Here is a 23,676-nt window from a genome sequence, read left to right as displayed (position 1 = left end):
GTGTTCTTGTTTTGTGTTTCAATGTGACTCAAGAAAGTTTTTATTTCAGCAAATAAAACAGATATTTATTATTTCTGCTTCATAAAGAAATGTGTTTTTAATTATAATCCATGGAAAAAGCAAGGAGTTTCACAGATTTTATCGTTCTTAAGATAAAGGGAGACTGCATTTTGACAGAAATCAATGTAGCAATGTGTCTCAAGATGGCTGGAAGTTCTGGTCAAAGCATGAAAAGAAAGTTGTCCTCCTCACTCATGAATAAACAAAAATTGCCTGTCAACATGTTGCATAATTTTAGATAAACGTAGATCTTGTGCAGTTCAGTATAGTTAATACATTATGAACTGGTTTGAACCTTGACCGGATTTATTTCTGTTAATCAGCATGTCGCCTCACAGGTAACAGCAGTCTTTACCCGACAGCTGTCTGAATCTGCACTGTACTTCATCATCTGACAAAGAAGCTTTTGTTAATGCAGCATTGCACTCTCAGACTTGATAACTTCATCAAAAGAGACTTCAACAGGTCAAAATATCATTGTAATTTTCACAAACAATCCAAAGTCACGTTGAAAAGAGAACTGAATTTTATACCGTACTCCAGTGCACATGTGGTGCCGACCAGTCTGTGCAATATCAGCCCCCCTCTCCAATGTAAATGTGAGCTGATATTTTATCTGCTCTGTTTCTGCCTAATTTCCTCTTAACAAGAAACTCTCTCAGTAGATCATTTTTCATTTACAGCCTTGCTCCTTACTAGTGCTAAAAGCCACTGTCCCTGTTATTGAGATATACTTTTGATAGATCCTAACAGCACATTTAAGTACTAATCCATGTCATGCTTCTGCCCCAAAAAGGCATATGACACAATCATTCTTTTACAGACTTCTGGTCTGACATAACATAATTAAACAGCCTGGACACTCTCAACAGTGCTGTCTATACTATTGCTGTAAATAATACCTCATTTATCATAGTCCTTTTGACCACAAATAGAAGGCAATGACAATAATATGAAAAAAATGAAGTATAATCCTTTGTGGGCTGCAGTAAAATTTCTATCGAGGGTTATACTTTAAAAGTAATAAAATTATTTTCTTTTTGTTTGTTAAATTGACACAGAGCAGATGTATTGTGTTCATACTCTAACACACCACTGTGTGTTGTCAGAGACACTTTTTTGAGTCTGTTTCCTTCAACATATAAATAGAGCTGAGATAATTAAGTTCATGTCCAATTAGTTGTACAGTATTTGTGAAAATAACAACACGTTCTCAAACTCATTTCTAAATCACACTTTGCAGAAATACCATTGGCAATCTGTGTGCTCTTTGTACAACTTACAATCTCATTGGTTCGACTCACTCACTGACCTCTTTGTTTCTTGCAGGAGGGCCTGAGGATGCTGGTTTCCAGGGACCTGGAGTGCACAAACACTTTGTACATTCAGTTCTCATTCAAGTTCACAGCGAAAGGTCTGTTTCTTTTCTTTTTCCCAGCACGCAATATTTTTTAAAAATCAATCCCGTTTAGTGATTCCACAGAGAGTAGACAATGTCGGTCGGAGCCCTTATACTTCATGTTGCAGAGATGAAAACAAGAACAATGGCAAACGTTCTAAAATATATACAATAAAAAATGCAGGAAATCTGAAATGGAGCAGAAAGTGCGGGATATTAAAGTGTCAGCTGTGGCTCAGTTGGTAGCACCCTCGCCTCTGAGTCAGAAGGTTGTGGGTTCAAGTCCCAAGCCAGGCACAAAAATCTAGGCTGACACTCCAATGCAGCACTCCCTCAGTCTTTCGGATGAGACGTTAAACCCAGGCCCTGTCTGCTCTCTCAGGTGGACGTAAAAGCTCCCATGGCACTATTTCGAAGAAGAGCAAGGGAGTTATCCCCGGTGTCCTGGCCAATGTTTATCCCTCAGTCAACATCAGTGAAACAGATTATCTGGTCGTTATCAGATTGCTGTTTGTGGGAGCTGCTTTGGGCAAATTGGCTGCCGCGTTTCCTATATTACGACAGTGACTACACTTCAAAAAGTACTTCATTGGCTGTAAAGTGTCCGGTGGTTGTGAAAGGTGCTATATAAATGCAAGTCTTTCTTTCTTTATATGTACAGTAGGTCAGTGAACATCTGAAAGGGAAAGATAGGTTAATGTTTCAAGTGGGATGCTTCACCAATTCTGGTTGTTATTGTAACTAAAGGAAATGTTTCCACTCAAAAGACTATTTTCTTTACTAATTTTCTGTTCTGTTCTGAAGTCATTGACTGTTTGCTGGGGCACTGGCGCAAGTTGCATTCCTGTACCTCACTCAAGTGGCTATCTTTCACATGGAACCTATCCAACTTTAGGCTAATCAATTGTGGAGGGCATCAGAGGCAAGCCCAAAGGCCCCACTCATGCGCTTCACCACAGGGCAATCAGGAGCAGCAAGACTGGCCAATTTCCCCCTCCTCCCAGGCCATAATATCCAGTCTGTGATGCAGTGGCACAGGGAGCTGTTGTTCATGTAGTACCAGACTGGTAGGATGTAGTTTTACACTCCTGACCTCTTATGTGATGCGTTCCTGAGCTTGGGCTGCCGGGGAGGCATTGAGCAAAGATCAGGCGCAGCCTCATATGGGAGTTTGATGATGGGGGCCGACTCCAGGCTGCTCCCCTGCACCCTCCTAGTGACTTGATCAAGACCAGCATTGATAGTGGATGACTGTTCATTAAGGCATAGCATGAGGTAACCTCAAAGTGGGGGAGGAGAGAAAATAAAAGAGTTCCCATGAGAGTACGGAGCACATACAGCTATGATTTTTTTTTAAATGCACAACAGCATCCTCTGCAATAACATAAGTTGACATCTGAGAGCATCCAGGACAGTCTGTGTGAAGTCAGGAGTAAATATTGAAACACTTCTGGTGACAAGCAAGTTAAAATGACAGCAGGATTATTTCAGCTGATGATAAAGCTAAATATTCAGCAATTGAGCTACTGAGAGGGTTTTTTTCTGATAACACTTGGCCACCCGTTCATATTACTAATCCTTAAGAGAGAGGGTGGCACGCGGCTCGAATACATGTTTCAGAACAAGTTAATTCATGGATTTTTTCCCTCTGGTTGGAAGGAAAGCTATCTCATGGGTTGCACACAGTTACTCCAAAGAGCTACCGCTGATTAAAGCAGTGTTTGCGTAGAGTTTGAACTAATACTCACAGTCAGAATGTGGCTCACACAGTTTTAATTAAATGTATCAACTTGGGCTTCAGACCAGTCTTATCAATGGTAGATTGTTGTTATTCTGAGTTTATATATATTTTAAAAAATCAAGCAGAAATTCTATGATTTGTGTTGTTTCTAGATCCAGAATCAAATGTAGAGACATTTATTATGTCTGTTTCTATTATTTCACAGAATATTAAATTCCATTTGCAATTTGAAATATTGTAATGCAATTCCATCAGTTGCAGATTACAGTTGTAATTAATAATGTGACTTTAATCATTTTTTCTCCTGTTTCTCTTGTATTTTTGACCCTTTTTAAACTCCCCGGGCCCCCATGTTATGCATGAGGCACAAGGATGGTTTCCCTGTGGGGCAGTGCCTGTCCTTGGCTCAACCCTTCCCCTTTACCATACAGCCTAGTTCAGGAACGCACTATGTGGGGAATTGCAGAACCCTCTCTTGGAGATGTGACTATCCAAGTCTCAAAATTGTCCGGTGGTCTCTTGACAGGCACCATCTCTAATAGGTCGAGGGGGTAGGAAAGAACAGTCATCTTTATTGTGTTGACTCTACCCAGAAGTCATATATGGGCAGGTTATTCCATCTGGTTGGGTTAACATATATACTGGTTGGAGGCAGGGAAGTGCCTTTCGTTTCACGGTGGTGGGTTTCCATGTGACATGTACGCCAAGGTATCTAAAGCTGGTACAATAGCAAAATACTGCGGATGCTGGAAATCTGAAATAACAACAGAAAATGCTGGAAACCCTCAGCAGGCCAGGCAGCATCCGTGGAGAGACAAACAGAGTTAACATTTCAGGTCTGGGACCCTTCATCAGAACTGGAAAAAGCTGGAGATGTAACAGATATTAAGCAGGTGCAGGGGGGTGGGAGGGGAGGAAGGAATTGAAGGAACATACTGTGCTGAGGTAAGAGGCAGGAAAGATAAAATGTTGCAAATAGGCATGGTAAAATCATACAGCATGAAAACTGGGAGCAGGGGTTATACAGGAAACTTTCTGGTATCCGGCACAGACAGGACCGAGCTGGTGCCGGTCTATCAACAATGCCGGAGAATCGAGCGCTATAGTTAAAAGATGCGGAGCTCAGCGCTCCGTCTAAAGCAACAAACCCAGCTTCAAAACAATCAGCACAGCTTGCAAGCATCTCTGTAGCTTAGCAACAGTTTCAGTTAGACGCTTGCACAGCCAGAAATGAGTAAAAAAAAGTAACTAAAAGTAAAAAAAAGTTATCTGAACCGATTCCTGAATTTTGCCGGTTAACCGACATTTCCGGTTATTTAGTGGCCGGTTAATCGAAAGTTTCCTGTAGTTTGAAATTGTTGAACTCAATGTTGAGTCCAGAAGGCTGTAAAGTACCTAATCCTTCAATTCCTTCCTCCCCTCCCCGCCTCCCTGTCTCTGCACCTGCTTAATACCTGTTACATCTCCAACTTTTTCCAGTTCTGATGAAGGGTCCCAGACCTGAAACGTTAACTCTGTTTCTCTATCTAAAGCTGGTCCCTGACTATGCAAAGTGGTAGGATTTGTCTGGGGACATCTTGCTGTGTGAGGGACATGCCCTCCTCACGCAAAGTATTTGATGCTGTGAAAGATGTGGGGAGTGAAGTGGTTGAGTTGGTTAGTAAGTCATCAAGTCCTTCAAAAGGCAGTCTCCTGCATTTGCTAATTACACATATGGTGAGTTTCCTCAGCCCTCAGCAGAGCTTCTCAATAGGGGAACTGCTGACTTTCCATGGTGTGCAAACTCAAATTAAGCATAATTTTTTTTTAAGTGAATTTTTTTAGTGGCGTCTGCCATTTCTCTGATAAATTGCAGGTGGTCTTATTACCATATGTGCCTTTGACTGAACCTGCTTTAATGGCGATTTTATTGTTCCCAATCTGTGTCTTGGTTCAGGTGCCCCTGACCGGTCGCATTCTATTCTGCTGCAGTATTCCATCAATGGTGGCATTACCTGGCACTTGATGGATGAATTCTACTTCCCTCAGACAACAGAGGTCCTCTTTATTAATGTTCCCTTACCACACACAGCCCAGACCAATGCAACTCGATTCCGCCTCTGGCAACCCCACAATGAAGGTAACAAGCTGCAATTATGTTTACACTTGTGTCGTCGATAAATAGCTTCTGGGATCCTTTTGGAGAGTTTACTTTGCATTATTAATGTAAATTAATTCAGTCAATTTGTTAAAAGCTTACAGAATCAATTTTGATTTGCAGAATATAAATACCCATTCGATTTGTTAAAGCTGAAACATTGATATTCTGTTGTACTATACTGCACAATGTGTATATTTTATGGCTGAGGTTGAACACGTGAGAGGATTGCGGACAATCTTATGCTATGAATGGAACCTTTAATACACTTTGCACTCACTGTCGTCACTATATGCTCTGAGGTTAGGAACAGCGCAGACAGATACCGAGTAAAGCTCGCTCAATTGGGCTCCAATACAGTCAGCGCCAACGTCAGCAACCCACCCCATGACATTTCCATTTCTCATACCAGTCACCCAACTGAAATCAGAAACTCACGTAGCGTGGAATCGTACGCTCAAACTCTAGAGCACGAAGACACTGCACGTCAGGCTTAACTCACCTCTCCATCTATTCATGCATAAAAGTGGCAAGATCCCGTACAAATAGGCATATTACAACATGCCTTATTATAACACCACCTTCAGAGGCAGCAAACGACTAATGGTGGTGCCAGCAACAGTGTAGCTTCCCACATAGTCAGCCCCTTGTTCCTCCCAGTGCTGGACAGAACATGATCCACCTCCTCAGCTCAGTAAGAGTCTTGGTAAAGCTTCTTTTAAAATCTGATTTTCAGATTCTTCTACTGTCACTGAAAATGATAAGCTCAATGAACAATATTGCAGTTTGATTTTGTGTGAAAAAACTTTCATTTTGACCATTGATGAAACTTCTCCACCGATTAAAATTGAGTAAGATTATTCAAAGTAGCACCAATTTATACTCTTTAATCTTTTTACTTATCTTTACCCTTTGATTGTAATGGCTTTTATATACAGTGATAAACTGCATGAATGCTGGGTTGAAAGCAAATCCAGACTGCGTTTAAGAATCTTTAAGAATGTACTGAATGAAATGGTCTTATTTCATTTTTTATGGAAATCTAAACCGATATGAGATTGGTGAATAGAAATAGAGATAATTCAGCTGGAATACACAATAGCAACTTGTTAAATGCATGCAGTATAGAACTAAAATTGGACTTTTAATTAAGTTGCACAATAAGCAGTTTGTTTGACTGCTGAGAAACTGTAGTCAAATTCACTCTGATTTTCTGTTCTTCGACAAAGGAAAAAAGGAAGAAATCTGGATCATCGATGACCTCATTATTGATGGGAACAATGTGAAAAATCCTGGTGTTTTGTTGGATACGTTTGACTTTGGACCCAAAGAGGACAACTGGTTCTTCTACCCTGGTGGAAACATTGGCCTCTATTGTCCCTATGTATCAAAAGGAGCCACGTAAGATTGAGAGCTTCTCGTGTGGATTAGGATATTGGTCTTGTAACTGTGTGCAGTAATAACGAGGTTCTAGTAATCTAAACTGATGTCTAGGCCCTAAACTCTGGAATTCCCTCCTTAAACCTCTCCGCCTCTCTACCCCTCTCTCCTGCTTTAAGACCCGCCTGAAAACCTACCTCTTTGACCATGTTTTTGATCACCTGTCCTAATATCGCCTTAAGCGGCTCGGTGTCATATTTTGTCTGGTAACGCTCCTGTGAAGCGCCTTGGGATGTTTTACTATGTTAAAGGCGCTACATAAATGCAAGTTGTTGTTGCTGGTTAGAATGGACCTATTTAATGTGACTATTCTCAAACTGTCCTACACCATAACCTCCTTCATAGCAAGTAATTGTTTCAGCAAAATACATCTAATTACTAAATGATCCGCTGTATTGTTTCAGTAAGTAATAGAAAAACCTGGTGTGGTGACCACCAGAGAATGGTCATGTTACAGCAGACACTAGAAATACTTCGGCGCCACAACCTTTTTATAGGCGTAAAAGACCTGCATCAGGCTCCCTTTACAAAACTTGTTAGCAACTCGCCTGAGAATGCGCCATGTATTCTCAGGCATTTGTCAGCCAAACCAGTGGTCCTTAAACGGACCTACTGACTGGTAAGTTTAACTTTTTTACTTACCATGTTGTGGAGCCAGGAGGAGAAGGAGTGCTCCTTCCGGCTCCACATTAAATTTGCAGGCCACTGCTTTTGTTAAAAAGATTGTTTTTAGTGGTAAGCTGGATCGTCATGGCATTGCTTCATTCGTCATGCACTCCTCTGTACACTCCCAAATAACACTGTGGCCGAGATTTTCCAGGGTGTCAGCGGGCGGGATCGGTGGCGAGTTGGGTGGGAAAATGTTTTTTTTTGACAGCGGGTTGGGAACCCGCCGCAACGCGCCTTTCCCAATGTCGGGTCTGTCAGCGGGGAGCAGACCAGTCAAGCAGTGGCGGGTGACTCAATTAAACTTATTAGCACCAAGTTGACAGATGATTAACAGGCTTTTTTAACTTACTTTTTGACTTTAACTTCATGGCCACGGGAACCACGCTGTTCAGGGACCACAGCTGTCAATCTGAGGTGGGAGTTCAATGACTATTGCTCCAGCTGATTACTTGGCAGCTTCAAATGTACAGTAAAAGCTCCCACCTGACAGATCATCACTTTCCTCAGCCACAAGCTGTTTCTCAGTCCATTTCCAGCACAGATTCTGCAGGCTTTCCACTCTCCATCCACTCTTAACCTCATTGGAAGAACTCTCTCACCATTGACAGAATGCTTCTGTCATCTTTACTTCACCTGCCATCTATTCTATCAACATGGGTGCCCTTTATACTATCTCACCTTGGTCCTCAGAATCCGACCACGATTAGCCCCAACACCAGCAACACCAGGCACACCAGCAGCACCAACAACAACACCAACCTTCTCTGCAATCACCTGATGCTGCACAGAACAGACGGCATCAGCACCCGACCACATTGCTGCCTGGGAGGCCAGGGATGGCCTCACCATGGCCAGATTTACTTCACCTGGCTGCCACATGATGTCCAGGTTGGCACCACCCCACACCAACACCATAAAGCATGTCCAAGCCATTCCTTTCACACTCACCATCATTGTAGGGGGTACCTTTATGTCTCACCATTCACTGCAACTCACTAAGCCACTTCCAAAGGTGCTTTATGGTGTTGGTGTGGGACGCACACAATCAGTCCAATAACAGAAAGGGTTGAAAATAAAGGTTTCAATGTTTGACAGCACATTAACAGAAACATTAAACATAGAAACATAGAAGATAGGAGCAGGAGTAGGCCATTCGACCCCACGAGCCTGCTCCGTCATTCAATGCGATCATGGCTGATCATCCAAATTCAGTACCTGGACCCTGCTTTCTCCCCATACCCCTTGATCCTTTTAGCCTTAAGAAATATATCTAACTCCTTCTTGAATATATTTAATGAATTGGCCTCTACTGCCTTCTGTGGTAGAGAATTCCACAGGTTCACCACTCTCTGGGTGAAGAAATTCCTCCTCATTTCTGTCCTAAATGGCCTACCCCTTATCCTTAGACTGTGACCCCTGGTTCTGGACTCCCTGACCATCGGGAACATCCTTCCTGCATCTAGTCTGTCCAGTCCTGTCAGAATTTTATACGTTTCAATGAGATCCCCTCTCATTCTTCTAAACTCCAGCGAGTACAAGCCCAATCGACGCAATCTCTCCTCATACGTCATTCCTGCCATCCCAGGTATCAGCCTGGTGAATCTTCGCTGAACTCCTTCCATGGCAAGAACATCCTTCCTCAGATAAGGTGACCAAAACTGCACACAATACTCAAGATGTGGTCTCACCAAGGCCCTGTACAACTGCAGCAAGACATCCTTGTTCCTGTACTCAAAGCCTCTCGCTATGAAGGCCAACATACCATTTGCCTTCTTAACCGCCTGCTGCACCTGCATGCTTACCTTCAGCGACTGGTGCACAAGGACACCCAGGTCTCGTTGCACTTCCCCTTCTCCCAATCTATTGCCATTCAGATAATAATCTGCCTTCCTGTTTTTGCCACCAAAGTGGATAACCTCACATTTATCCACGTTATATTGCATCTGCCATGCTTTTGCCCAATCACCCAACCTGTCCAAATCATCCTGGAGTTTCTCGGCATCCTCCTCACAGCACACACGTCCACCCAGCTTTGTGTCGTCTGCAAATTTGGAGATATTACATCTAGTTCCCTTGTCTAGATCATTAATATATATTGTGAATAGCTGGGGTCCAAGGACCGATCCCTGCGGTACCCCACTAGTCACTGCCTGCCACTCGGGAAAAAGACCCGTTTATTCCAACTCTTTGCTTTCTGTCTGCCAACCAGTTCTCTATCCAAGTCAATACCTTGCCCCCAATCCCATGAACACTGTTGTTAGTTGATATTATTGCACCAGGATGAGGGTGAGTGTGAGGGGTGGCTAGTGAGATGGGGATTTGATAATGTACATAGAGAGAGAGGGATGGGTGGAGGTGCAAGGTAAGTTGGTGTGAGTAAGGATGTGCAGGAGTAGGGTAGGGAAAGCAGAGTGATGGGGATGTGATGAGAGGCACAGTAGGATGAAGATGAGTGTGGCTTTGTACTAACGTTTCGTGATCTAATGAGATCATTGAAAGGTTTGCACCACTGCACCCAGGTCCTCCTGACGACATTCCTGCTTGTGACCTCCTCTGCAATCTGCAACCAGGCTGTGTTGGTCTTCTGGGGAGGTCTCTTCTGCCCATGGGAAGGGAAGAAGACCTCCCTGCGTGCTGTAACTCCCTCCAAAAGCATATGGAGGGAATCATCGGAGAACCTGGGTGCAGCTCTACACCTCTGTCCAGTGTTAGTAGCACCTCAGTGCTGTAGAACACTGACAGCACAAATGTCAAAAGAAAGTTGGCCACGGTCCCTTTAAGGAAACCGGCTAATGACGCATCATGAATGACGTCACCAGACTCGCTACCTCTAATTGGACCAGGAAACGGGCTGGGGAGGCTTAACAAGCCCAATTAATGGAAATTCATTATGGACAGCGGGATGGAGCCAGCAGCGGGGCCGCGACCCGCCACTGACCCCGGCTGCATTGGACCCGCCGAGGTAGGGGAAATCTCGGCCTGTGTCACAGTGGTTGTGCCCTCTCTCTCTGTGCAGATTTGATTTATTTGTTACTGTACAGCTTTGATATTTTGGCTTTGTTTCTCCATTGTCAAGGGAGGAAGATTCCGCCATAGTCTTCGTGTCAACTATGGTTGGGGAGCATTCCATCACTACCCGCGATCTGGATGTTAATGAGAATACCATTGTTCAGTTTGAGGTAACAACAGTTGGAGATATTTACCTGCGCCTCTGGCTGTTAAGTTCATCATTTGTTTTTACATCATACAACTTTCAGGCTACAACTACACAGGGAGCGCATGGTGAGAAATCATGGCCTAGAAATTCGGCCGCGCAACGCCCGTTTTGTGGGCACTAAACGGGACAGTTATTTAAATTAGGGTCCTGCGTGCCTTGCAGGACCTATTTCCGAATTATGAATGTCCCAGTGCTTCACTCGCCTCGTGCTGAACTTGCACAGCACAACGTGGCCTTATCCCAAGGAAGAACGGAAAAGAACCAGCAGCTGAAGTAATCTAAAATGGGTTCTCTCTTCATTATCCAGGACTCGCTATGATACTTTACCTAAATATCAGTGCACGTGGAAACACTCTTGAAGACGTAGGCAGCGAGGGATCACTTTTTCAGAGCAACCTGAAACAGAACCCAAAAGTTATCTAGAGTAAAATGGGTGAACCAAAATCCAGAAACATAACAGAACCCATTTGAAATAGGCCAGTTAATTCCTGTCTTAAAATAAATAACCAACGAACAAACAAAGCATCATTCTGCTAATACAAAAGCAAAATACTGCGGATGCTGGAAATCTGAAATAAAAACAGAAAATGCTGGCAATACTCAGCAGGTCCGGCAGCATCTGTGGAGAGAGAAACAGAGTTAATGTATCAGGTCGATGACCCTTCGTCAGAACTGGAAAAAGTTGGGGATGGAACAGGTTTTTAAGCAAGTGTAGGGGCAGGGAGAGGGGGGAGGGGAGGAAAGAACAAAAGGGAAGGTGTGTGATAGGATGGAAGGCAGGAGAGATTAAGAGACAAAAGGGATGATGATGCAAGGCAAAAGGAGATGGTAATGGGAGAATATTTTTCTCTCTCCCACATAGCAGCTGTCTTTCATTCTGCCAGTGCCATTTACACCTCATCTAGAGTCATCTTTTGTTTCTTAACTTGTCCCATTACCAACTCCTTTTGCCTTGCACCATCTCTTAATGGGGGAAAAATTCGGTATCGCCCCATTTGGGGCGCCATTATCGGCCGTGCGCAAAGTTTAGCGCCTGGCGCTAATTATCGCCTCCAACAGCAAACTTGGCTTTTATCACCCCTGGAGGTGATTGGAGCGCTAAATCAGGCGCTTCACACCTGTCTTAAGGCGCAAAGGCCGAGGAGCGAGGCGCTACCTCAGAGCGCTGGCGAAGCAATGGAAGGGCAAATCAAAATGAACCTGCAAAGTGCTGCTCAGTACTCAAAACTCCTTCACACAGCTTTGAATCTCTCCAGAAGCCTCTCTCTCTCAGAATGCGTGGTGCAAAAATGTCACCGACCAAAAAAGGCAGGAAGCGGTCGCCTTTAAATAGCGCTCCCCCAGTCCCTTTCTGACAGCATAACGCTCCCCTCAACCTGTCGTTGCTAGCGGCAGGCAGTAAGGGAGGGGGCGCCACTCAATATCCAGTCTGGGGCGCTAACGGGGCGTTGCGCACTCGACAGACGTCACAATCTGCCGGCGCAGGAGATCGTGGCGGTGGTGTTTAGCGGCGCCGCAAAATGTCTAGTTAATTTTGCGAGTGGTGCAAACATCGCCGCGCCCAGGCGCTAGTTGCTTTGCGTCCCCATTAGCGCCCTCTTAAGGCGCTAACGGGAGGCGCAAACAACTGAATTTTTCCCCCAATGTCTTTTAATCTCTCCTGCCTTCCATCCTATCACAGGCCTTCCCTTTTGTTCTTTACTCCCCTCCCCCCTTTCCCAGCTCCCACACTTGCTTAAAAACCTGTTCGATCGCCAGCTTTTTCCAGTTCTGACGAAGGGTCATCGACCTGAAACGTTAACTCTGTTTCTCTCTCCACAGATGCTGCCTGACCTGCTGAGTATTTCCAGCATTTTCTGTTTTTAGTTCAGATTTCCAGCATCCGCAGTATTTTGCTTTTGTATGAGATAGTAATGGGACAAGTTAGGAAACATCATTCTGCTAATATTACCACCAGTTATTTTTAGGCCTAAAATAATACATTTGTAGCACCAGATACAATCAGCGATGAATACTACACAATGTATAAACATAGTAAAATGCCTAATGAGATGCTTTGGCAACAGCACAGCTGTAAGAGAGTTAATGATAATAGAAGAGTAATCTGGGGCAGACTGAAGTTCCTCTAAATTTGTTGAATCAAAACCTTGTTGCACTCCCGTTGAAAACAGTGCAAGAGTAATTGTTCAAAGCTGGCCATATTCCGATAGCAATGTATAAGATCTTTGTTATGAATAAAAGAAAAGGTAAACTTAAACTATTTCCATTAATGATGCATATTTCCTTTATAATTTTAGATCAACGTTGGATGCAATATAGATAGTTCAGCTTCAGATCCTATTAGATTGGAGTTCTCGCGGGATTTTGGAGCCACATGGCACTTGCTTCTGCCTCTCTGTTACAGTAGTGGCCACATCAGCGCACTCTGTTCTACTGAGCTCCATCCCAGCAGCACATATTATGCCGGTACCACCCAGGGTTGGAAGAGAGAGGTAATCCACTTTGGCAGACTCCATCTATGTGGGTGAGTTCTTATTTCAGAACATGAAGAATTTCATTTTTGTTTTATTTAAACCTGACTTTCTTCTTTCTGCACACATTTTCGGACCCAAAAGAGTTAACCCTCTATGAATTGATCTCAAACCCACCTTAACTAGTCACAATATCCCCAGATTTACTAGGATGATACCAGAACTGAGAGGTTATACCTATCAGGAAAGATTGAACAGGCTGGGGCTTTTTTCTCTAGAAAAGACTGAGGGGTGACCTGATAGAGGTCTAAGATTATGAAAGGGTTTGGTAGGGTTGACATAGAGAAGATATTTCCAATTGCAGGTTAGACCAGAACTAGGGGCTATAAATATAAGATAGTCACTGAAAATCCAATAGGGAATTCAGGAGAAACTTCTTTACCCAGAGAGTGGTTAGAATGTGGAACTCGCTACCACAGGGAGTGGTTGAGACAAATGGCATAGATGCCTTTAAGGGGAAGCTAGATAAACACATGAGGGAGAAAGGAATAGAAGGATATGTTGATGGGGTTACATGAAGAAGGGTGAGAGGAGACTCGTGTGGAGCATAAACACCAGCATGGACCTATTGGGCCAAATGGCCTGTTTCTGTGCTGTAAATACTATGTAAATTTTCTCCAATAATGCATGTATTGGTTCAGATTTGTCCTCTCAATCAGCTGTCAGGCAAGTTTTTAGCCAGCCTTACAGTACAGTGTAAGTACTGTAGTTCCTACACTAGTTCCTAGAGTATAGCAATGGCAGCTTTTCTTAGAAAATGGAGAACTCTCACTGGTGTAGTAGGGGGATGCTATACTGAATCTAGCAGATAAGGTATTTTTTTGGTGCAGAGGAAGATTTATAGCCAATTTACTAGCGGAGTGGTAACAGGGTGGAGCTTTCACCAGGCCATCCGACCCCGCTGTGACCTCCGACCCATTTTCCTGAGTCGGGGTCAATTGTATAGGGAGGGTGGGTTCCCGGTGGTGTATCCGCTCAACGGAGGAAAGCCCACCAGTGCACAGCAGGACACTCAAGTGGTGTTACAGCAAGACACCCGCTGCAGCACTCGAGGTGGGACGAGCGCTAGCTAAAGGGGGCACGAGGCATTTTGTGAAAAAGGCTCGACATGGGCCAATATTGCTGCTGCTGCAGGCAGGAGCGACAGGGAGGTGGCCAAAAGCAGGTCCTATCCCGTCGCCACCGCGTGAGTCAGTACGACCACCCCTGTTCTGGTCTTACTTTGGGTAAGCAGGGAAGTTTCTCTAACCCCCGCCACACCCTGTCGCCAAGCAGAAGGACCAAGCCAAAGAAAGAAAAGAAACTGGTTGAAACTAAGAGAGAATTCTCCAGTAGCACTTGGCCCAAACCAAAGGGAAAGCTCACCAGTAATTCAGACCTTTTTGTTTGTACCTATTCCATGTGCCAGTTTTCCTTGTGCTTTTTTCTTTTGGCTCTCATCTCATTTTGTGACCCTCTTCTGTTTTCAGGCCAGGAACATCTCCTTGATTAGAATTACTCTGCCATCCTTAGCATTTATTTTTCTATCCATTTTTGAACTTTGCTTTGCACCCACACTTATGGTGGCGCCATGCCATAGGTGAAAGCGCAGACAGGCACGATGCTGCCAGAGCAAACAGGCCATCTGCCCGCCCTCTCGGGACAACACAATTTGATTCTGACCTTCAATATGTAAAAGAACCCTTTACAAGGGATGCACTGAGCTTGCAATGATTGGTGACCTATTGCTCACTTGAGTTTTCTTACCAAAGACAGACTGATTATCCAATTCAAGCGAGACCAATATTCAAAGTAGCTGTTTATGGGATTTTTTTGTACAAAGCCCTTTTTATTTGGTCTCATTCCACAAGACAATCTTCCCCAGACGAGCAGCTTTTAAGATTGTTTTCATATAGCTTGTTCTACGGATGTATTGCTTCTTGTGCTCACAGATCTGTGAGGTTTCGATGGTACCAAGGGTTCTACAGGTCAGGTTCTCAACCAGTGACCTGGGCCATTGATAATGTTTACATTGGACCCCAGTGTGAGGAGATGTGTAATGGACACGGCAGCTGTATTGGTGGAACCCAGTGCGTTTGCGACTCTAGGTATTCTGGACCGACCTGCAAAATCAGCTCCAAAAACCCAGATTTCTTGAAGGGAGACTTTAAAGGTATGTTGAAAACAATGTATTTGTAGGTTAGTGACGCACAGGCTAAATTAAGTAACACAGTGCAGCAACAGTGGGTGTGGAGAATGAAGACCACCTCCCATTGATATGTTGATTATAAACATTCCAGTGTATTTTATGTTGAATGGGGAATATGAAAGCAGAGTGGAGGGAGGGGGGTTATGAGTTCTTTCATTTCCTTAAGGTCACCTATCAAACATTGTGGAACATTCATTCAGGTTATTAGTAGCTATCCGCCAGGGTTTTCCACCCCTTTGCTCACCAACCCATGGTTTTCTGTCCATTAGAATGAATGGGTGGGAAATCGCAGGTTGGTGGGTGTAGAAGTGGAAAACCCCAGCCAGTATTCTGAGGCCCCGATTTTCCCGAAGGTGCGGGGAATTGTCGGGTTCCCCGAATGTGGGGTTCCGACCCGAATCTAAATGGGTCAGCCAGCTGCACGCAATTTTCGCTCAAGTGACCAATTAATTTCCAGCGTATGGGCACCCTTGCTAATTGTCCATTTCCAGTCAGAAAGCCCCACATTATGATGTCATCATTCGTGGTGCTTTTAAAATGTCCAGCAAGCTTCTCAACCTCTGCAGGCTTCCCAACCAGTCTTGCAGAATGGCAGAGGAGCCTGCACCAGCTGCTGCCAGCGGCAGCGGCAGAGGCCGAGCTGCCGCCAAATTCGACGAGACGTCACTCCAGACATTGGTGGATGGGGTAAGGGCCCACAGGGAGGTCCTCTTCCCTAGCTCAGGGAGGAAGAGGCCTCCCAAAGAGACCAGGGCTGCATGGATGGAGGTGGCTGCAGAGGTCAACTCTCAGGGAGTCACCCGTCGGACCTGGATGCAGTGCAGGAAACGCTTCCATGACCTTCACCGTACAGGAAAAGTAAGTATGAAGTTTCCATCACCCTCAACCTGATCCCCATTGCCTTTCCCCAACAGCACTCAGCTTCAACAATCTCTTCCTCCACATCCCACTTCACAGTCACATCCATGCACCCTTACCCATTCCCTATCTCTCTATGCTCACATTCACAGAACTATTCCACCATGCAGCCCTCACAGTGCCTCTCACTCTGATGCTTGGAACACAACTGACAACACGCAGGGAGGGCCCTTGGTCTTGCAGCCTCACACCATCTTTGTCTCCTTCTAAGTATCTATGCTATGCAATCTCTACACTCACTCCTTCATTCTCACTCAACCTCCACTTGTCTCCCTCATTGCAGGAAAAGAGAGCTCACAATAGGAGAGAGCATGCGAGGACTGGAGGAGGACCACCCTCAATCGCCCACCTGAGCCCCTGGGAGAAAGCTGTGATGGAGATTGCTGGGGCTGACGTGCCTGTGGAAGCTGGGGCAGGAGAGCCAGGAGCAAGCCGGCAAGCTGGTGACAGAATAGTTTCCCATCTCTCTCATTGACATAGCATGAGTTGCTGATATGATTCTGAAGCCACATCATTTGGACTTATGAGCACCTGCCAAATCCAATGTGCAAGTAGCCCTGGCATCACATCTCTAATTCTTTCCTTTACTCCCCCACAGGACCATCCGGGGCCCCCGTCGCCACTGCCAAGGAGGAAGAGGCTTTGCAGCCAGACTCCTCAGAGGAAGCTCCAGCCTCTGAGGGCGCAGCATCAGCAGAAGTAAGCGCACCCAGCACCAGCGCAGACACTCACACCTCGGTGGGACCTTCGGGACATAGAGTAGTGTTGTCACCTGGTGTTTCACAGCTCACAAGTGAGCATCAGCAGATTGTGGAGACAGGGACAGCAGTGGAGAGTCCTCGTTGGAGGGTGCAGGCCTCTGCCAGCTCAGCTCAGCTGCATGTCGACCCTCTGCCTCTGGGTCCATCCACAAGAGAGGAGGTGATGGATCTCCATGCACAGATGCAGGCGTCTCTGGCAGGTTTTGTCACCAGGGTCGCTGCGAGTGTGGAGCGAATGGAGGAGTCCATGGCGACCATGAGCAGAGCCTTATTGGAGTCATTGGCGCATGAAAGCATCACCACAGAAAGGATGGCTACCTCCGTGGTAAGGCTGGCTACCGTCGAGGAGAGGAGGGCTGTGGCTGAGGAGAGGAGTGTGGTAAACCACTGTTTGTATTCCACTGTGTACATGCCTGGACATGCCTCGGCTGACTCCTCCCACAAGTCCTAGTATAAAGGTGACTGCTCCCCAGCCCTTTGTATTTCTGGACCGGTCGACCACTCGAGGCAGACCTTCATTCTTTTGTTAATAAAAGCCTTTAGTTACTCTCTTAACTCTCAGTCTTTTATGAGTAATTGATAGCGCATCAATTTTATTAACAAAATTTTTATAATGGAGAAGATCCTCACACCAGCATGCCTGGACTTAGATCATCGGGAGGCGGACTCATCCACCAAGTTTACTCACTGGCTTAAGTGTTTCGAAAAATTCCTGACCGCCTCCGCAGCAATCAAATCGGACGAGGACAAACTGGATGTCCTGACCTCCAAAGTGAACCACCGAGTGTACTCGGTCATCCAAGACGCGACCTCGTACGCGGACGCTATCAAGCTCCTCAAGGACCAGTACACGCGCCCAGTGAACGAAGTGTACGCCAGGCACCTTCTGGGGAGTCGTAAACAACAACCTGGGGAATCGACCGTGGAATACCTTCAGGCACTGTCTGTGCTTGGCCGGGCCTGTGGTTGTAAGGATGTAAAGGCCGCCGTGTACACAGAGGAACTTATCCGGGACGCTTTTGTAGCGGGCCACAGATCCAATTACACCCGACAGCGACTGTTGGAGCAGAGTGACCTCGACCTCAACAAGGCCTCTGAACTCGCACTATCATTGGATGCAGCCTACCGGGGCATGGATGCCTACTCCTCTGCACTGTGGACGCCGTGGGGAATGACAGCCTGGGACACGGTAGGACCGCCTCGTAGCGCCGTGCCACCCCAGCAACGGCCCAACTACCGCAGCAGTGTCCCAAGGCCAGACAGCAGTGCCCCAAGGCCAGAAATGCTACTTCTGTGGCCAGGCAAAACACCCCAGAGCGCGCTGCCCGGCGAAAAACGCGATCTGCTCGGGCTGCGGGAAGAAGCGACACTACGCTAACGTCTGCAGGGCCAAAGCCACCCCGAACCCCAGCAGCGCCGCGTGTGGGCCATGCGGGCCGCCATCTTGGGCCTCCCCGGCCATGTGCGAACCACTGGTACAGCAGCCATTTTGGACGCCTCCAGCCACATGGGGATCATGGACGCCGCCATCTTGGACGACAGCCGGAACGCAGCAGGCCCCCAACACCGCCTCATCTGATACCCGCAGCGACACACCGACCCCTACGCTGGCATCCGTTACACTGGACCAAGCGTTGGCGCATGAAAGCATCACCACAGAAAGGATGGCTACCTCCGTGGTAAGGCTGGCTACCGTCGAGGAGAGGAGGGCTGTGGCCGAGGAGAGGAGGGCTGCAGCCGAGGAGAGGAGGGCTGCGGCCATGGAGGAGCTTAGTCGCCAGGGTATTGAAAACATGGTGAGTGCTCTGAATAGAATGACATCTCTTGAGGAGCGATGGGCATCTATTGAGCACCGAAACCAGACCTTCATGGAAGTCCCTCTGAGCAGGACTTCCAGTGTAGAGACGGGTCCCCATGGCCCCCCCTGATGTGCAGCAAGGTGCTCTCCAGCCACTTGCAGGCGCTGAGGGGGAGCTGACCCATGAGAGGGAGGTTGCTGGCACACCTCAAGGAAGTGGGGGCTCCTCTCCACGCACTCACACTTCCATGCCACTTCAGAGCCCTCGGTCAGAGTCCCGCCGGAGTCCACACCCCAGTGAGATAGGAGTCTCAAGCCCTGCACAGCCGCAGGAGCAGCAGACTGCTGGCGAGCCCTCACAGGCTCGCCACCCCAGAGGACGCCCGTCAAAGGTGTTGAGACAGGCACAGCAGGAAAGTGAGCAAGGGGCCTCCACATCTGCTGAAGCCACAGGGGCACCACTACGTAGGAGCATGCGTAAGAGAAAAATAAAGCACCACTAATCACAAGGGTAGTCACTTGGGTGAAAAGCCTTGTAAATAGTTTTATTGCCATCAGTTTCCTGTACATTAAAAATCTGGTGGCAACTGCTGCAGTTATAGCGACTGTCATTTGGTGAATGGGCATATCACATAGAGGCCTTAGGATAACTTGCAGATGTCAGCAAGCTGGTCAAATAGGTAGGAATGCGCAGGCATGGGCCACTGTCCATAGTCAGTTAAGAAGCATTGAGGCTGCAGTGTTTGATGTACCAGGCTACGCAAATCTGCTCAGGATGAGTGCGTTCCTTGCATTGCACCCAGCAATGTTCTCGCGCACTGGTGCCGCTGGTTGGCGGGCCTCTGCAGGATGCTCGTTTCCGTCCTCCTCCTCCTCCTCAGCATCATCCTCAGCATCATCCTCATCTGAGGCGGCTCTGTGAGGAACCTCTTGGTCCTGCGGAATCGGCAAGCCACGACGCTGTGCCATGTTGTGAAGCACACAGCATACCACGACGATTTTGGAGACCCTGGCTGATGAGTACTGCAGGGCTCCACCTGATCTATCGAGGCATCTGAAGCGCATCTTCAGCAATCCAATGGCTTGCTCAATAATGCATCTGGTGGAAATGTGGCTGGAGTTGTAGCACTCCTCAGCTTCGTTGGCTGGTCTCCTCAACGGCGTCATTAGCCAAGAGCGCAGGGGATATCCCTTGTCTCCAAGTAGCCATCTTTGAAGTTCGTTTGGCGGACTGAATTGCGGAGGCACTGTAGACTGGCACAGTATGAAGGAGTCATGGCAGCTGCTAGGGTACTTGGCACAAACATGCAGAATCACCACCTTGTGGTCACACACCAGCTGAACGTTAAGGGAGTGGAAGCCCTTGCGGTTGACAAAAACTCCTGGATTGCGGTGGGGTGCCCTAAGGGCCACATGTGTGCAGTCAATGACGCCCTGCACCCTTGGAAAGTCTGCCAGCTGAGCCAATCCAAGCGCTCGCGCCCTCACACTTGCGCGATCCCTGGTGAAATGAATGTGATTGTGCGCGAGGGCAAAGAGGGCATTGGTTACCTGCGTGATGCAAGTGTGTGCGGCCGCCTTGGAGATGCCGCTGATGTCTGCTGCTGATCCCTGGAAGGAGCCTGAGGCATAAAAGTTGAGTGCGGTGGTAACTTTGATGGCCACTGGTAAGGAGTGTCGACCTGGTGCTCTGGGCTCCAGATCTTGCTGGAGCATTGCGCAGATGTCAGTCACAACCTCTCGCGAAAGTCGGAGCCGCCTCTGGCACTGCTGCTCAGTCATGTTGAGGTAGCTCACCCTGTGTTTGTAGACCCTGTTTGGGGGTATCTCCTGCGCCGACGGCCTTCCATGCGCTGGCCCCTTCTGGCCTGTGCTGCCTCAGGTGGCTGAGCCGCAGCCTATCGCTCCTGCTGGTGCTGCTGTTGCTGGTGCTGCTGTTGCTGGAGCTGCTGGTGCTGGAGCTGCTCCAGCCTCCTCTGCTGTTGGAGATCCTCTAATGCCAGGAAGGGAAGGAACAAAAGGCCTCCCATGCTTCTGGCAGATGCCTCCGTTGAGGAGGCGCTGAGTGAGGGTGGTGAGAGGGGCTTCCCAGGAGCTCACTCTGGAGAAGTGTGTGAGGCTCCAACCTTCCACAGCTGTGCCTAAGCCTTCAACAAGTTGCCCCAAGCCTGGAGCAACAAGGTCCTGCAGCCTACAAATGCTGGCTGATTAAATCTCTTCAGTCCTGATTGACCTGCAGCTGAAAGCAAGCAAGCCGACATTGTTCACGCCAGGTTTCATCAGCGGTGTTCCCACCAGGCGTGTTTTACGTGGGGAAAGGCTGAAAATTCCAAGGGGCCCTGAAAATAGGATTAAACATGCCAATTATTGATCATTAGGCTCCCGCCGACCATTCCCGCCTGCTGTGGGCGGGACTGATTCGGGTCGCACTGAAACACGGGGGCGAAAGTCGGGCGGGGCGGGGAATTGGGCGGGGGGGGGGTCGCGACCCCCTATTTCTGCGATTTTCAGCCCCCGCCTGCCGGCTCAGGGAAAATCGGGGCCTGAGCTTCAGCAATTAGGCCCATCTGTGGAATGTGAGTTTTTGCTCATTTAACATCCACTCTCTCGGTCAATAGGATCAACAGAATTGGGGGGGCGGGGGGGAGAGAAGTGTTTAGTCACGATGCTCTGGACATCACGGTGTGTGGCAGGCTTGATGGACCAGCTGGTCTTTTCCTGTCCGTCAATTTTGTATGTTCGTATGATTCAATAGAAAGAAAGTAATACTTGTATTTATAAAGCACTTTATCATGGCATCAATCTGCTTCAAGATGTTTCATGTAGTGAATTGCAGTTGGTGGTGTGGTGACTGTTATGCAAGCAAACATGGCAGCCATTTTTCACCAGCAACGGCCCACAAATGGCTATAAGACAAAATGGCCAGTCGTTCTGCTTTTTGGTTGTATTTTTTTGAGAGAGGAATGTTGGTCAGGAGCCGCCACCGCCCCCCCCCCCCCCCCACCCGCCTTTTGAGTTGTGTTCTTAAAGCTGCACTTGAACAAGTCTCCCAAAGCACAGCACCTCCAACAATGCAGCACTCCCCCAGTACTTCACTAGAGGACTCAAGTACTGGATTGGAGGCTTAAACCCACAAAACCTTGACCCAGCGATGACAAATGTTACCAACTGAACCACGCTTACACTGCCAATGGGCATTATAAATGTCTGGGATTACTGTAGCAACTACTGGAGCATGATTATTGGTTGGCTTGAAATATTGGTCTCCCAGAGTGTGAGTACTGATTGAGCAGCCTAGGAGTATTGGTGGCGTAGAGTGTGAGGAGTGATCGAGCAGGTTAGGAGTGATCCATTTTAAATTAGATTTAGCATTGTTTCTATTAAAGAATATCCAAAGGGTGAAAGTTTAGAAATCTCTAATATATGAAAATAATATATTTTCTATATCCTATGCAACAATATTTCATAACTATAATCCACATTAGCTTGAAAATAGATCGACTGGTACAGCCAGATTAAAGCATTGTTTGTGTTTACCTAGTTTTGCATGCTAATCTTGACTTATTTGATTTTCAGGCCCAATAGAACCAGAGAAATTTTTGGTGGTCAGTGGTGGAAAACCATCCAGGAAATGCGGCTTAATGTCCAGCGGAAACAGCCTCTTCTTCAGTGAAGAGGGGCTGCGCATGCTGATGACTGTAGATATGGATTTGTCCCATGCAAGGTATTTGGAACACATTCAGTCACTGGGCTTTTCTTCCTTACTTGTGCATCAGTTACTTTAAGCCTTTTGTAAAGAGACCTCCTGTAAAGTGCTCTATTCAAAAATAATTTCAATTGAAATAAGGTGCAAGTCCATTCAGGCAATCAGGCTCTCCCTATTCTTTAGGTCTCTGTACAGGTCAAACTAAATAATTTGTGTCTCCCACCTGTCTTGATATGGACTGCTGTATCCTCGTACTAATGCGTCCATTAATGTTTCCATTGAAGCTGCATTCATTGCACCAAGTGACAGCCTATTTTCTAAATGTGGAATAATTACTTCCCAAGTCAGCTTTAGCTTCGGGTCCCCTTCAGACGATGATCCTTAAACTTAACTTATCAATGTCTCCATTTCTCTTTCCTTCCTTTATCTTTCCCCCTCGACCTCGAGCGCAGATTTTGAAATGTTTGTCGTTCTCCTCTTTCATCACATCAGGAGCAGAAATAATAGGGGGGTTTTTTCCGTTCCACCATGAGCTTTGGAATTCATCACCAAATGTTAAAAAAAAACATCCCTCTCCCACCACTTCTCAAGATACTCATTTCATATATGCAGGAACTGTACCGTGATGAATTATTTCGCACAAATCACTGAGAGCAGGTAACCATGTTGGGTTGTCATGTTGAGAAGATAAGAGAAATCCCATGCATCTTTTTTTCCATATAATTCCTAAGAAACGAGCATTTTCATCTCACTGTGTGTCAGAGCATTCTTTAATCTCTTGTCAGTTAAGAGCCCAATATCCCCTCCCTGAGGTGCTGTGGAGACTGCAGATTTGAGACCCGTAGGTTGGTACATACAAATATTAGAGACTGATGCTGAGTACACATGTACCACCCGCTGCTTTTCACAGCATTGCACCGTCAGTCCTACTATAATTCGGACCTGTGGGATTATGGACGTGCTCTTAATGAGTTCTCATTACAAAAGTGGAGGAGCTTTTGTAAAGTCAGAACTGCCAGTGACTAAAGGAATTTACTTCAATATCACAAAGTACACAGGAGCAGCCGTAGACAATTCTCGGATAAAACAGCGGAATCTTCAAACGCTCAAT

The 23,676-nt window shown here is 46.7% G+C and overlaps 1 protein-coding gene across 2 annotated transcripts in view; it reads left to right on the top strand.

The window, feature by feature from the left end:
* reln (reelin) overlaps positions 1–23,676 on the top strand; it is a 391,712-nt gene that overhangs the window by 294,531 nt on the left and 73,505 nt on the right. For both annotated transcript variants that reach the window (XM_086010451.1, XM_086010450.1), the window contains 7 exons: positions 1,390–1,474; positions 5,137–5,319; positions 6,567–6,738; positions 10,523–10,625; positions 12,961–13,187; positions 15,126–15,346; positions 22,436–22,583. In XM_086010451.1, the coding sequence (XP_085866577.1) occupies positions 1,390–1,474; positions 5,137–5,319; positions 6,567–6,738; positions 10,523–10,625; positions 12,961–13,187; positions 15,126–15,346; positions 22,436–22,583 (1,139 nt within the window). The remainder of the gene's footprint in view (positions 1–1,389; positions 1,475–5,136; positions 5,320–6,566; positions 6,739–10,522; positions 10,626–12,960; positions 13,188–15,125; positions 15,347–22,435; positions 22,584–23,676) is intronic.

This window comes from Somniosus microcephalus, chromosome 17, assembly GCF_052327205.1.
Source record: "Somniosus microcephalus isolate GS21.2 chromosome 17, FLI_Smic_1.0, whole genome shotgun sequence".
In the NCBI taxonomy this organism is placed as follows: domain Eukaryota; kingdom Metazoa; phylum Chordata; class Chondrichthyes; order Squaliformes; family Somniosidae; genus Somniosus; species Somniosus microcephalus.
Note: the sequence above shows the minus strand (reverse complement) of the source record. Positions and strands in the feature narration are given on the sequence as shown.